Source organism: Zingiber officinale, chromosome 2A (genome assembly GCF_018446385.1).
Source record: "Zingiber officinale cultivar Zhangliang chromosome 2A, Zo_v1.1, whole genome shotgun sequence".
In the NCBI taxonomy this organism is placed as follows: Eukaryota; Viridiplantae; Streptophyta; class Magnoliopsida; order Zingiberales; family Zingiberaceae; genus Zingiber; species Zingiber officinale.
In genome coordinates, this window is record NC_055988.1 from 40013492 (window position 1) to 40029689 (window position 16198).

General features: G+C 38.1%; 1 protein-coding gene across 1 annotated transcript in view; it reads right to left on the reverse strand.

Moving 5' to 3' along the window:
- LOC122039602 (PLASMODESMATA CALLOSE-BINDING PROTEIN 3-like) overlaps window positions 1–16198 on the reverse strand; it is a 51179-nt gene that overhangs the window by 24236 nt on the left and 10745 nt on the right. Inside the window, exon 2 of the mRNA XM_042599145.1 lies at window positions 14499–14532. Coding sequence (XP_042455079.1) covers window positions 14499–14532 — 34 coding nt within the window. The remainder of the gene's footprint in view (window positions 1–14498; window positions 14533–16198) is intronic.

The following is a 16198-nucleotide window of genomic DNA, read 5'->3' on the forward strand; positions in this document are numbered from 1 at the left end:
CTTCTTCAAATGCTCCTTGTGTTCTTCTTCTGTTTTTGAAAATACAAGTATATCATCAATGTATACTGCGATGAATTTTTCCGTACCTTTAAAGCATTCATCCATCTTGTGTTGGAATATAGCGGGGGCATTCTTTAAGCCGAATGGCATTACTAGCCATTCGTATAGGCCATCAGGTACCCAGAATGATGTCCATTCGATTGACTCTTGTTCCATTGCAACCTGGTGAAAGCCTGATTTTAGGTCAAATTTTGAGTAAATATTGCTGCCTCCTACCCGCTTGATGATTGTATTAATTCCCGGAAGGCTGTATTGATCCTTGTATGTATTATCATTCAGCCTTTTGTAATTGAATATCATGCGCTCTTTGCCCTTAATTTCAAGCTTGGTTCTGGGATCAATAGTTGTGCCAAAATGAACAATAATTGTCATTGTTCGGTGTCGACTCTGGCTTGGCCTTATTACCTTAAGATCAAGGAGGGTTTGAACATGTCTTTTGAAGGCATCCTGCATTTGAGGGGTTATGTGCTTTAGCAGCTTGTCTTCTATTGTTAAGTCTGGATTTTTGATAAAAACTTTGCATTTGACTTGGTTCTTTTCCCAATACTGCATAGGATTATTTCCGATGTATCCTGTATCTGATAATTCCTTTATGATGCCTTCTATCTTGGTTCCTATCTGCCATGTGCAGACTTGCTCCTTTATTTGATAATATTCTTTTTCTTCTAAATCAAGCTCTTCAATGGCAGCAGCTGCAGAAATATCTTGATGAGTCTTAATGGTAGTGATATTTTTATAGAAAGTTACCTCATCCCCTTTAATCCTGATGCCACCATAGAGAGATCGGATGAAGTTGCATCCGATTATCATAGTGATGTTGCCTCCAATTGATAAAGGGTAAGCATATGTGTAGGGTATCCTGAAGAAATGTTCACCAACTTTCATATTGTCATTCTTCAACTTCTTCTTGGCTGTTGTTTTTGAATTGATGCCACTGAAATTGACTATAAATGTGTTATCTTCAATTGCTTCTTCTGGGATTGATGTCTGGTCGATACAACATGTAGTGGCTCCTGTATCAAGGATGACATTTACTATGAATTCTTTTATACTAGGAATGGATATATAAACATCAAGGTTGAATAGACCATTTGTCCTTTTCTTTGGATGAGCTGCTTCTTCTGCTGAGAAGACTTTCTCATTTCCTTCGGTGATGAATGCATTTACTTCTTCTTCGATCTATAGGGATTCAGGCTGCTCCCTTCTTAGCAATCTTTTTAAATCAAGATTTTCCAGTTCCAAAGCATCAACCTTTAGTCTCAGTTCTTCATTTTCAGTATCTACTTCCATTTTATCTGTAGAAAAATTTCTCTAAGAGCTCTTCTTCTTTTGATGAGAATTCCTTCTTTAGCTGCTCAATTTGAAGGTCTGCCAAGTTTTTGGCAGTTTCTACTTCCTGCTGAAGCCTGGTAATCTCTGCTTCTGCCCAAGTTATATAGGTTTGTTGCTCTTGCACGAGACCAACAGGGTTGTATGGCGTTGGTACTGCACGTTGTACAGGTATTGTCATATCAAAATAATTACTTGTGCACATACCGCTTGAGGTAATTTTGCATATGCTGCAATGAATTCAGTGCTTCTTCATTGTTTCCCTCTTGCAGCAATGACAGCGTTCATAAGGTGGTGGTATCTCATCATTGATCATCCACACATGATTGCAATTATGTTGTTCTTTTGAGATTCGTACCATTGATTGCCATCCCCCAGTTTTTCCTATCCTATAACAATTTCGTTGTTTTATAAAAACAAATAAGGACTCTGTTGCAATAGTAAGTACCTGCTGGTCTTCTCCTTCTGAGATACTATAGATAGCATCAGATTGGTCTTGAACAGGCATTATCTCATATTCTTTTGGGAGCTCTAATCCTTCAAACATTGCCACTCTTTTTACATTCTTATATTCCCGGGGACAGTCTCGGGCAAAGTGTCCCTCTTCTCCGCAAAGAAAATATTTGCATTTTTTATTTCTGATATGATGTTTTTCTTTTTTATTCTTGCATGTGACTGGGGCGGCTTTCCTTTGTATGTGGTTGATCTTCTGACTCTATACTTTCTTTTTGTATTTTGATAATAACCTGGGATTGGTATTTGGCTATAGAATGACAAGTCTTTGAGAGATCTACTAAAAGTTGCCTTTTTGCATTCTTCCTCTAGGTATTTGTAAGTAAACACTACCCGAGGATGTACTCCCATTGTGTTTCCTGGATATATCTCCTCAAAGGTCAGTTTTATTCTCTTGCCTAGATCTCCAGGAAGCTTTAGCCAAAACTTTTCAGATAACTCGGGTCCTGTGAATAGTTGTCCTGTCTTTGCATCAAGATTCATATATTCATTTATGAAGGGTATAATATCTTTTATCTGTGGGCATGTTAGACGTTCTAAATCTCTATAAGCTCTACCCTGCATATCAGTAGACCCTTGAAAGGGGTCTTCAAGAATAAATACCCTCCTAATTTGAGAGATTATGTTTTGCGTATCGTTGCGGCCTTCTGCTGATTTTACTAACTCCTGGTATTCATTTGAGAAGGTCATTCGCCATTGAATCCAGGTTAACCTTTCAGCTTCTCCTAGCAGGTTTTCAATGAAATCTGCCTTGTCTTGAGTATCCGCAAAATTTTGTAGGGCGGCCACATTTTTTGTAATTGCCTCCCATCGTAGGAATGCATCTTCTATCTTCCCCAGTTGAGTTGGTAATGTTAGAATTGCTCCGGTTTGCTGCTAGGCGGATGGTAAATTCCACCATTCAGATGTATTATCTTTCTTAAAATTTCCTCGTCCTCTTATATGAATCCCAGGCTCAGCTACTGCGCTCATAGGCTCAGGCTTGGGCCTCCTCTCTGTTGGAGGGTAGCCTATCATGTTCATAATAGCGTCTGCCGGAGGCCTATACTGGGAAACCGTTTCCTGAGAATATATCTGTTCAGATATTTGTTTTAGTTGCGGGTATTCCATCAGTCATTCAGGTTCAGGTTCTGTTGTTCCGACAACAATAATGTTTGGAGCAACATCATTAGGAGGAATTTGAGCAGCATTATTTCCACCACCTTCTGCAGCGAAAGGATTAATAAATTCATCAGAAGAATAACCTGCAACCAGGAAGGGGTGTGAGGCTAAATATTGTAAATAATCAATGTAATCATCAGTGTCGGACTCAGGTGTTGTTGTTTCTGAAAGAGCCATGCATAAATATTTCATAGAGGAGTCTGGGAATGTCCTTGGTAAGGAGTTCAATTGCTGCTATAATTCGGCACGATATGTGCGAGAATCCCTAAGTATACGATAAGTGTCTTCAAAACTATCCCTGTAATCATACCACTTTGGTTCATCTAGTGTTTCTTCGTTTATGAGTGCATATTATGCTTAATACGATTTATTCATATTTTTTTAGAGGTCAGCATGTACCGACTGTGACCTTATTTAGATTAATCACTCTTAGGATCCAGACTATGCCTCTATAGGGTCTTAGTTATATGATTTTGCCTCTGACTACTCATGACGTAGCTATGATGCGTCCATTCCACTCATTTCTACTTTATGCATTATGTCATCCTGTCTTGGAGAAGAGAGGCCTAGCACCAGCCTGGCCCAACAGCCCAACCGCCACCTGACCCGGCAGACCAACCTCAGCCTGACCCTGCGGCCCGAGCTCACCCTGACCTAGCTCCAGGAGAGGAAGCAGAGATACGTGAGTTCATGGCTGATCTTTTTGGGCCGCCCAAGCCTCCAATCCCTCATACTTTAGACAACAGAGTTATTAGGCTCGAGGCATCCATGACGAGTCTTCGACAGGAGATCTCCAGCCTTGACAGGACATCTCCAGTCTACGAGACGAGGAGCAGATTCGTCATACTGAGTTGATAGACATGTTACGATCGTGGATCCCGATCCCTCTTCTTCGTCGTCTCAGTAGTTTATTTTTCTATTACATTTTCTTAACTTGATGTTATTTGATCTATACTTTGGTTACTAGATGTTTTCTGTTACTTCAGCTAGTTTATAGGACTTGATTATATTTTTATTGTTATCATTTACTTCAGTTTGTTTGTATTCAATACCATTTACATTTTTAATATTATCTCTCAACATTTGAAAATTATTTTTAAAAGTATCATCATTTCAAACAATTTTTTTTAACTGATGCAAAACATTTTAAAACTTAGTTTTTTTAAATTTTTTGCAAAATATTTTTTAAAAAATTTAAACAGTTGAAAAATATTTGTAAAATTTTGAAACTCTTTTCAAATTTTCCCTGATAATTTCTTTCACAATATTTTAACAAAGTCATTATATAAAATCGCTTGAATACTATTGTATAAATTAATTTACCAAATTATTTGAAAAGCCTTGTAAAACTTTCTTGAAAATATTTATTCCTCCCCAACATGACCCTGAGTTTTTACCTTTGTAGTGCTTTTATTTGAAAACCTCACTTACAAAAGATAGCACTGTCTATTTGCAGTAGTTGGTTTTCAAAACCTTGTTTTCAAAATTCTTTGAAGTACTTGCCATAATTGTTTGAAAACTTGCTTGAAAAACTAAGTTTGCAAAGTCGTTTTTGCTAAACCTTTATTTAATTATGCTTCATGCATTATTTTTTATGTATGCCAAAAGGAGAGAATAGTGGGTTAGGTTAGAAAAATCATCAAATCATGTTAACTCACCTTATTTAATTTTTAATGCTTGCTTAATTGCTTTTTTTTCTAACTTTAACCCAAGTTATCATTACATCAAAAATAGAGAGATTGTTGGTGCAGGTTGCACTAATAATCTGATTTTGATGTATGACAAATAGGTTAAAGTTAAATGTGTTGTTTGTCTAACCTTTTTACCAAGTGCGCAGGAGTTGACTAGTCTAAAGGATCTAACACCAAGCTGAAATCTAGCTAGGTCCGCAGGGCCAATAGTTGGTGGGAACTCCAGATAGGTCTGCGGGGCCCGATATCTAGCAGAAAGTCTGATTGGCTCCGCGAGACCTGACAATCGGCCGAAGTCTAGTTGGGTTTACGGACCTGACAATTGGCGAAAAGACCTAGTGGGTCAAAGGCAAGTCAAACGACTGCAATTGGTAAGTGGAGCTAAGCAACTAGAGGAAAGATCTAGTGAGGACGCGTTCCCGTTAAGGGAACTGTAGGCGTCAATCGAGCTTAGGTCCATTTGGGAAACCTAAGCTGAGACCTTGACTAGACCCTGGTCTCGGGAAGACAGGATCTAATTACTACTATTTTATTGTGTTGTGCTAACTCTGTTTTGCAAGGTAAATATATTTTCTGTTGCCTGGACTAACCTTTTTTTTTGCAGGGAAGAAGCTGTTGAAGAAAAGAGGAGTCTAGATGCCCGAAAGGGATCCGGGAGCCCGAACCAGCTTGCCCGGGTGGGTGCCTCAGGCACCCGAGCAGTCCGGGCACTCGGAATTAGTCCAAGCGCCTGGACCAGAAAACTTATCCCGAAATTGAGTTGGAGCGCGTCTACTGGTCGAGCCACGTCAGCATGGTCCAGGCGTCCAAAGGGGTTCAGAATGGGCTTATATAAGGGTCTTCGACCAGCAACTTCAGAACATCATCTGCTACGAGTTTCATTCCTACACGGTGCTCTGGAAAAGCTCCTACGACACTGTAAAGCTCTTCCGACATCCAACGATGAAAATTTGTTTATTTTCTATGTTGTCGATAACATTTTCTCGTAGTTCTTATACTTAATTTTGTAATCATTCAAACTATTAGTGGATTGCCCAACGAAAGCACTCGACGAGTGAGAGCTTGGAGTAGGAGTCGTCAAAGGCTCCAAACCAAGTAAAATTACTTGTGTTAGTGTGTGATTGTTTTTTCTTCCGCTTCGTACTTCGCTTTAATTCGCAAGTTTTCGAAAAACTCTAATCACCCTCCTGTAGTGTATTTACGGTCCTACAGGTTTAAGTCGAAGGTGTAATGTGCATAGATTATATATGCTTTTAGATATTATTTAACGCACATCTACTTGTATTTCAGGAATATAATCTATATTTATTACACCCTATTTCATTATTGTGTCATACTTCCATCCTATTTTATTCAGAGATCGACTCTTTGCATGTTTTGATTGACAAGACGCTATTTGGAGCGAAAATGGAATAAAGACGCACATAGGAGCAACTCTGGAAAAAATCAGCAACATAGTCATGCCCTAGAGGTATGGCCGTGTGCCAACCCAAGGACAGGTGGTGCCCCACAAGCATGGTCGTGTCCCAGCACCAAAGACAAAGCAGCCTCCGGCCGTGCCTTCCACCAGCAGCCAACAAGGGGCGACCGTGTGAAAACACAGTCGTGTCCCCCTTCTATAGCCGAACCATGTTTTAGCAGTGCCACGGGTGTGCCATATTTCCAGAGTTGCTTAAGAGGTTGGCCGTGCCAAATAGCACAATCGTGCCTCTCCACCCGAGGGCATTCACGCCACGACCATACCTCCTGGCATTCGGATTTTCTCCCCTTTTCACTAATCTTTGGCTTGGGGCTCCGCCCCTTTCCTTGGAGAAGGGTTCTCCCCCCTTTGAGGAACCCTAGAGCTTCCATCTTCGCCAATCTACATCATCCGTCCACTTTCGGAGCAAGGGAACGCCTCTAGGGCTGTAAACAAGCCGAGCCGAGCCGAGCCGAGCTTTGGGGTGTTCAAGCTTGTTTGAAAAGATAACTGAGCCGAGCTTAAAATGAACCAAGCTTTTGAAATGAGTGTTCAAGTTTGGCTTAGTTTATTTTTTATGAGCTTGAGCTTGTTTAAAGCTTGGCTTGAGCTTGGTTCATTTAGATGTTATCAAGCTCTCAATTCAAGCTTGGCTTGAGCTTAGTTCGAGCTTGGCTTGAGCTTGGTTCGTTTAGATGTTATAAAGCTCTCAATTCAAGCTTATTTGATCGTTTGAAACTTTTAATTATTTGATTAGTTATTAAGATTGATAATTTAAATTTATTTATTTATTTTATTTTATTTTATTATTTATTTAACATATTGAAAGGAATTTTATTAATAAATATGGTGTGTGAACATTGTTCACGAACATTGTTCACGAACGTTAACGAGTTGAACACATATGTGTTCAAGCTTGTTTGTTTAGCTTAACGAGCTGTTCAAGCTTGTTTGTTTAATTAATCTAATGTATATTGAACGAACATAAACAAGCCCTTACCAAGTCGAACACCAAGCTTGTTCACGAACGCTTGGTTCATTTACAGCCCTAAACGCCTCTAATGACGTCGGGCTTCAAGGATAAGCATTCTCTTCTCTGTATTTTCATATATTGAGTTGTAGTTTGCTATTTTCTTAATCCTTTGGTTGTATTCCCTTGTAATAGAGTAGATCATCTGATTCTTAGGATGTAGGGAGTATTTGTAATGAGATGTTAATGTATGAACTATGTATATGTCATTTCCTTATTTAATAAAATGTTTGTGCTATGTTTTATGTGTGTTCTGCCTTGTATGTATTTGATGAAATGTGTGTAAGCTCAATACATATAGATGTAGAGTTCTATTCAAGGAGATACTTTAGTTTGTTTAACCAGGAATCCTTAACAGAGGGTATCCCTTACTTTCTAAAGTATCACCCTTGAAACGGGAGGCAATTTCCTATAAGGAAAGTTAATTAGAGTTTAGAAGGTTTCTCCTAAATTAATGTTAATAGGTATATTATATAATATAGGATCGCAAACCTGAGGAGCCCTAGGTGACAAAGGATAATTCTTTAACCGTACATCTTAGGTTATCTCTTCTACTTAATATTATTAATCTACTGTTAGTAAGTAAATCGGATAACTCTAGTAATTGTATAACCAGGGGTCTTAGGATAACCCTTTAATCGGACTTTCTAGAGTTGCTTCTTTACTTAATGACATTAGAACTTGAGTAAACTCTCCGATGCAATCTTTGCAGGGTAGAGCCGAACTTTAGTTAGAAATCTTACAAAGTATAGCCATGGAGATAAGGAAATGAACAATACATAGGAACATTAACTAGCATCATAATGAAACCGAACTCCTAGAATCAATCATCCACCACCCAAACTCTCAATCTCTCTCTTCCTAGCATTTGTGAACCAACTCTCGATTGTCTAGATAATTCGTTGTGCGAAGTTAACTAGTGTTTAATCAACAGTCCTTGTGGGATCGATATTTTATTACTTGATTACAACTATGCACTTGTGGGTTGTACAATACTATTCCACCTTAATAGGATAAGGTTAAAGATCAATATTTTTCTAACCATCGAGCTGACAATTCCAAATCACAAAATTGGAAGTTCCAAACCGATGGTTCCAAGCCGACAGTTCCAAACCATGATCGAGTCTAGTGTTAGGCAAAATACTTTTATTTAAGCTCTAATCAACTAGTGACTAGTTGACTAAAATATATCACTTCAATCAAAAGCTTCTTTTGTCAATTGAAAATATTTTGTGTCCAATTGACTACTCCTAATCATTCTTAAGTGTCAAAGGGGCATAAAGAGTCTTTAGAAGTATAATAAAGTTTTCACCCTTGATCTGGAAGCTCTCTTTGATAATACTCTACTTAGTGGTACATCTTTATCTTTAGGGTGAGTTTATGATTTACAAGCTATTTTGTTTCTACAAGATATCTATTGCTTCTATTCTTGAATACACTTGTTTTAGATTGTATTTTAATTATTAGACATAAGGTAATGAGGAAGCTCGCTTGGGAGAACCTTAGCAGATCATGAGCATTACCTACGTGATGTTTTTGGATAAAAAGTATCTATCTAGGGGTAAATGTAGATGAAGAGTTTGCTCAACTAGAAGGTATCTGATGCTCTGAAAGCTCATTGTTTTGATGAGTTAAAGCAATGAATCATACTTGCAAGCTTACTCATTGTCTCTGAACGATATTATATTGTTGTTTTAGCTTGTACACATTCATTTATTGTCATATACAATGTGATAAATTCAACTGAACACATGCACCCATTATCTAACAATTTAATTGAGTCAATTTTACAAGAAAGTGAAAAGGTGCATCGCCTACTCATGCTCCCCCTCTAACAGAATATATTCGATTCTTCAAATATGCATAAATCCTTAGTCTATGACAACAACACAAATCCTTATTCAGCTTATGTCCGAGCAAATCAAAAGAAATGGTTTAGTCCAATATTAATATTTGTATAGGAAAATTATATGGGATGGAATTAGAAAGGTCATAACAAATACAATTAGCAGCGAGAATAAAAACATAAACAATTTGCATATACCAATCACCACAAGGATGTAACATGGTTCATAACCCTTATTCCTACTCGACGACATGACTGTGAATTACTCGTAAAAGCCCACTATCATTCTCCTTTGTGAATAACTCCTGGACTTAGAGAAACCTCTTATAATAAGTTTTACCATACGAGCTTAGAGGAAGGATAAAAATACAAGAAAAAGTTGTAAATATCATACAATCAATCTTTTCATCAACCTTCAAATGCTTCTTTCGGTCCTCATTTTATAGCCTTCAATATTCTTTGACTTTAGTTATTGTTGTCTTGTCGAAGTTTAGTCGACTAGATCCCACCATTTTCTAATAGCTTTAGTATGCAGTCTATCAATGGCTACCCATTCGACTAGATTCTACCATCAATCTTCTGATCCTTTGTAAACCCTAGGCCATCTAATTGCTGTAGCTCAAATTTGTTAGATCAACAAATACTTCTAGATTTCTTACTGCAGCATCAGCCACCGGAATCCACCATTAGTTGACTATCTCATTCAGACAACTTCCCAATCAACTAGGCTCCAAACTTAAATATTATATTTTGTTTGCGAACCGCCAAGACTGAGTCAACTCTTTAGTCAAGTCAGGTTTCTAATCAATTGGAACCCACCATCTATAAACTAAATTCAATTAGTCGGCTGCCTAGTCAACTAGGTTCTAAATAGAAATATTTTATTCATTAGCCATCAAGCCTGAGTCAACTCCTTAGTTGATTCAACTCACTAGCCAACTGAAGCCCCAAGTATGATGAATCTTTACCTAAGTTGAGATTTACTCTCTCCCAAGAAAAAAAGTCTCTCAACTCGTACTTGTATATAATCTTAAACGCCGACACATCTTGACTTCGCCACCAAAGTCATCTCCTACTAGTCCTCAAGTCCCTCAAATATACTAAACTCATGACTCGCTCCATGTGTCATCCTTCACTTTTTCCTTATGTAATTCATCTTCTTCGAGCTACTTTCAATGTTGTACGTTGTGTAGGATCGAAAAGCGTGCTAGAGAGGAGAATAGCGCGAGTCGTTTTTTCACTTTTTAATAAAACAATCGAGAAAACACAGCGGAAGATAAAGTAAAAGAAGGAAAAGCAAACAATGCTAACAATTTTTCATTTTATTTGGTTTGTAGTCCAGCAACTACTACTCCAAGGCCCGCATTCGTTGAGTGCTTTCGTTAAGCAATCCACTAGAACTTCAAATGCTTATACAAGTGATTTGAAATGAAGTACAAGTAAACAAGAACAATTATACCGATGACTTTGGAATAGAAGCTCGAACGTAGTCATCGTTGGGACAATGGTTCGATGTCGTAGAGCAGTAATTAGAGCAGCATGCAAATATAGAAGTCGTAGAGAATTATGTCCTGAAGCTGCTAATCGAAGTTCTTTTTATAGGTTCATCCAGACGCCTGGATTGATCCCCGGGCGCCCCCATGAAGCTGACATGGCATCCCTTCGAGGAAACTCTATCTGCCAAAGTTTATCTTGATCCAAACGCCTAGACCACTCTCGACCACCCGGACTTTGGCATGTGCCAGCCAACAGGGGTGTGCCAACTCATCACTCGTATAGCTAGATGCTAACTCATCCATGCCCTTGGACCATCTTCAAGGTGCCTGGACTCTGAGCGCTTGGACCCTTTCCGGATGCCTGGACTCCGAGCGCCTAGACCCTTCCCGGGCGCCTGGAAGTCACTTTTCTGACCAACTTCCAGCTTTGATTTCCTGTATCACAGAGTTAAAAAACAAGCATAATATAATGATTTAGATTGTCCGATTCTGACTTTGGATGTCCCTGATATCTAGGTCGAACCGACGTCTACTATTCCCTCAACAGGGAACGTGTCCTCACCTACTCCTCTTAGGAGAGTTACCTTTTTGCCAAACATCTAGTCTTCCAGACCTATTTAGACTTTTGCTCAACATCCGATCTTTGACCTCCGAGACTTCCTATTAGACGTCCAATCGTCGACCTATCTAGACATCTGCCTGATGTCCACGAACCCAAGGGCTTCTTCCCAATGTTCTCGATCTGCCAAGACTTCTACCTAGTCCACTCGACCACGACTTCGGGCCCAATTCACTTGATCAAGACTTCCTAACCTCAATTAGGGCTTTCCTACACACTCAGGTAACCTTGTTAGATCACAAAAACCCTTAACTTTGAACCTTTGTCAATATAAAAATATAGGTTCGATTAGCTAATGCTTCCGCCACCAACATATTGATGCTCCTCATTTTGCATACCTTGGTGTCTCAAATCATCAATCTCCAACTGACCTCGAACCACCAAGTCAACTAAGTTAGTGGGTCTAAGTGAAGCCCCATGAGCTACTCTAACACGTCCTAAATGCTTCTCATCCTATAATCCCTCATATGTCTCGTGCAACATGCCTCGAACTCTATTGAACCTTTAATCCATTAAGTGTGTTACTAATGTTGTGCCAAATCATTATCCATCCTCAACCTCGTTGAGTCATGAGCTCAGTGAGCTCCATTTATGTCCTGCCAAATTCTTTCATAACTTAAGACACATCAAATACACATGCAGGGTTTGCTCAAACACTTACAAGGTACCGCTAAAATAGGAGCAACCCAAACTCCTTGATATCTGCAAAGCTAATAAAAAACATTAAAAGAGCTCTTAGCAAACTTGGGAGATCCTACTATAATGATTGGAATTATTGTAAGCCTTGATAGCTTTATCAAGATCTTGCACATGAAATTTCAAGTTGATTGAACTTTTAATGATGGGCTTCTATTAAGACTTCTACTATCTTGCCATATGATGCAAAGTGGAACTTATGTGGCCTCAAAATTGGAAGTGTTTTTCTCTTGGGTCTCAAGAGTTGCTGCTAGTCTCATTAAGAAGGAAAAAACTAGGCATGTGACAGAGTAAGCTAACAACCATACTTTTCAACCAATTGTTCTTCTCTCCTTTCGGACTGGGCAAGCTGAACTAATAACTCTTTGACTTGTTTCTTGAGTTTCTACACTTCGGCCATATCAGATTGTCTCTTACAAAATTGAGTTTTTTCTGCCTGAGCTTTCAACCTTCTCAAGCAACAAGTTGATTGCAATCTGTTATCTTTGGCCCAGTTCCATAAGGTGAGGTTCTTAGGAAAGCTGAGGACAGAGTCTTTGGAAAAGCAAGAGATCACTCATGAAACTTAATAAAAGATTGCCGCGCCATGCCATGGAATTAATTTCTAGCCTGCTTAGAGCTTAAGTCTAAGGATCACCAGTCTTTAGTCTCCCATCAAGTTCACAGCATAGTATTCTTGAGTTCCCAAACACCATTTTGGAGATTTCCTATCATTGAAGTATAACTCTGCACAACTCGATGATGGATCAGCTTGGTTAGTCAGATTCAACTTCGAAGGACTCCTCAATATAATCCTCAAAAACTCCAAAGCAGACCTTGACATTCTTAGATGGTTCTGTAGCAGCATGCATCTTGCTACCTCCAAAGGATGCAAATCTCTTCAAGGTAATTAGAATTTCAACTACAACTGACTCTGCACTAGAAGGAGCGGTTATGATCTCAACAACAACTGCAAAAGTAGAACGCTCAATCTCAAGCATCGAAGCAAGTGGTTTTGACCCTGAAAATTTTGGAAGTGGAGTTGAAGTGTGTAAGGAACCTACCTCATAAGTTCTACTAAAAGAGTCTCTTTAGGGGAGTCTTAGAGAGAGCTTTCCCTGAAGTAGTCAACAGAGTTGATGTCACAAGTAATACAAGAAAAAGGAGGTTAGAGAGTCAAAGTGGCAGTGCGTTACAAGTTCCAACCTTACAGAACCTAATTATTTCTCTTTACATGGATTCTTGAGAAAGAAAGAAGTGTTGTTCTTGAATAAATTGCTAGAACTGAGTTGTTTTTCCATACTAAGCCTGAAAATATTGAGTCATAGTCATCCCATTCGATGGAAAACAACCACGACCAGTGTGAAACAGAGAAGAATTTTCTCTTCCATCTTTATTGGAAGGTCAAAATTCCATAGTTTTCAACCTAATGTAAAATGAGATGGTATAGCCCCTTGGGAAAAGCAACCTTAAAATCTGGGCAAAATATCCTTTCAATCACTTTGAACCGTTGAATAGAGACTTTAGCTACTATGATGTAGTGCCAGAAATTCAAAGAAAATTGGCTGGTAATTAATAGGAAATCAAAGCCCAATTCTTAGAAGATGATTATGCAGTTTGGAGGCAATTCATATGCTTTTGTTGTTCCAAGGGCTCTATTGATGTCACTAGATAAGGTAGTACCAGTGGTCAAAAACTACGTTTTCAAAAGCCCATAATTGAGTCGCATATGTGGATGTCGAAGGGACCACATGCACTATACGGATGTATGTTAAAACATCTTAAATGGTACTATTAAACCAATTTAAATTAAATCAAATTGAATAAAACTCTAAGCTATTTGGTAGCTTGTAATTTGTAAATTATTAAACATTTATTTTGTAAATAATAACTTAGATATAAATATTTTTTAATATATTAATAGCAACCACATAACATACCCCATATGCTCTATGCAATTAATCAACTGTCATCAACAACAACCAAGCCTTATTCTATTAAGTGGGGAATCAACTGGGTCATATGTTTTGAAAATCTTGGTCAAAACAAACTCAAAAGATAAAGGACCTGCAACAAGATAGAGGATCTTTTACTAATGCTGGACCTATTACACTATTAAATTTTGTCTTACAACAACATTAAACAGGGAGGAATCAAACAATCCTAAAATGAAGGTTGGTATAGTGCACAAACACAATGGACAGGGTATCTAAAGCAAGATATTAGACTTGAGTAATCCTAGAAATGATATAGTATACAACCTATAGGTTAATATGGTCAAATATGAACAGTAGTGAAAAAAAACAGCCATATCCATAGGATTAGTCAGTAATTATGTCATAGATCACAAGCTAGAGAACCTCTAAAGTGCAATTTTCATAACAGATAAATCTAAGTTTAAAATCCCAGGTTTAGAAGCAAAACAAATTCTTTTTTCTTCCCATGAAAAAATGAATTTGATTCAGCTTCTGAATTCTTCATTATCTCCAATAATAGTCACATTGTTTTAGCTTTTAAAAAATATGGCACCAACCAAATTGTACACAAGGATTAAGCTTTAAAGACAATGAACACTCTATGAAATGAGTAGCTTAAAAATAAATATCAAGCATGGCATACCTTGCAGATGAAGGGTATGTACAAGATCCATAACCTGAAACAAAGAAACAGACACAAGTTAATGAGCAATCCACAATTTTGTATCCTCTTTGTAAAAATTATTCATCAAATGCATAGTAAAAAAAACAAAGCAATATGAGGAGAAAAACAAGTAATTCACATGAATAAGTTTTTTCATCAACCGGAAATAATGTCTTTAATAAATACCAATAAAAAATAAAACCTTTCTTGTTATTGAAACACTAAGGTCATGTTTATTGTTAGTAAAGTATGAATGATTTTAGATAATATTCTATCATGGACAAGCCAATCAATTAAATTTACCATATAATAGCCTACCATATGTATCATATTTGCTACTATATTTGTAGGTACGATAATAAGAAAATTATATACCATATATTCATGCAATGATCCTGTATATAAGGCTAATTTGGGCATTAGAAACAATCAAGAATATCAGTTTTCAAACTCTCTTCTTGTTCCTACTTTATTTTCTGATATGCTATTAGAACAATTGATCATGATACAACTCTCCTTGGCCTCCTCCCAAACCTCTTTCTCTTGACTGGCCACAACTTCAACCTTCATTGAACTTCAACCACAAGCAACCCCTCCATGGTCTTCTACTATCACCCTCTTCCAACCACACTTCCAGCACTACCAACCTATTTCCAGCATTCTTCTAGTTGCTCCCTCAATGCTAAAGCAATCAACACCATATCATTTTGAGTCGTTGCTGCTCTCAAGGAATCTATGTTTTGATGTATGGTTATGTTTAAAGTTAGATTTGTTTGTGATCTAACAAGATTGTCAAGTTTGTAGGTACAAGTAACTTAGACAGGATGCAAAGACCGGGTTGGGAACCAGGCAATGGCAAAATCCTAGTGGGACTAGACAATTGAAATTCTAGTGGGACTAGGCAATGACAAGTCTGGGCAGCGGTAAGACCTAGTTGGGAATCAAGCGGAAGGTCAACTGAGAGCTTAGGTTTTGGCTGTAAAAGTCCATGTGGCTTAGCTGAGAGCTGAACATTTGGCAAAGTCCTGAAGTTACCCAAGCAAAGGAAAATTAAGCTTCAAGAACGGGTGTTGTTCAGAACTTAGTATTTGCATTACTACTATGTTGTGCTAACTCTTTATTGCAGGAAGCTACTTGATAGTTCCAAGCGACTAGATGGGATCTGGTCGACTGGCTGGGGATAAATATGATTGACAAAGTTAGGAATTTTCAGGCGACCAGAACGAGGTGACCTTGATGGTATGGGTGACCAGAGCAGCTTCACCGACGTAGGCATGCACCAGTGATCCGGAGGAGACGGTCAAGATAAGAGTTTGATCATGCTTCAGGCACGCACCTGGAAGGAGTCCATGAGACCATAGTCCACTGAATCATTATCGACACGGATCAAATTTGCAGCCAAGTCAGTATGCTCTAGGCGACCGAAAGGGTTCCAAAAGAGTGTCAAGTCAACGAATTCTGTCGTTCTCTCTTCTAAGCACTTCTATTCTTCTTGTGCTAACGCTCTGCGTTTGTGCTCAAAGTTCAATTACAACCTAGGGCTTGTAACTTTTCTTACTCTTTAGTTGTAATGTCTTTTATTATATATTTGTGCTTAATCATCGAGATTCTTGTTAAAAGGTTTCCTCCAGAGGTTTTTTGGAAAGGAGATATTTACTAAGAATCATATTTTTATTTAA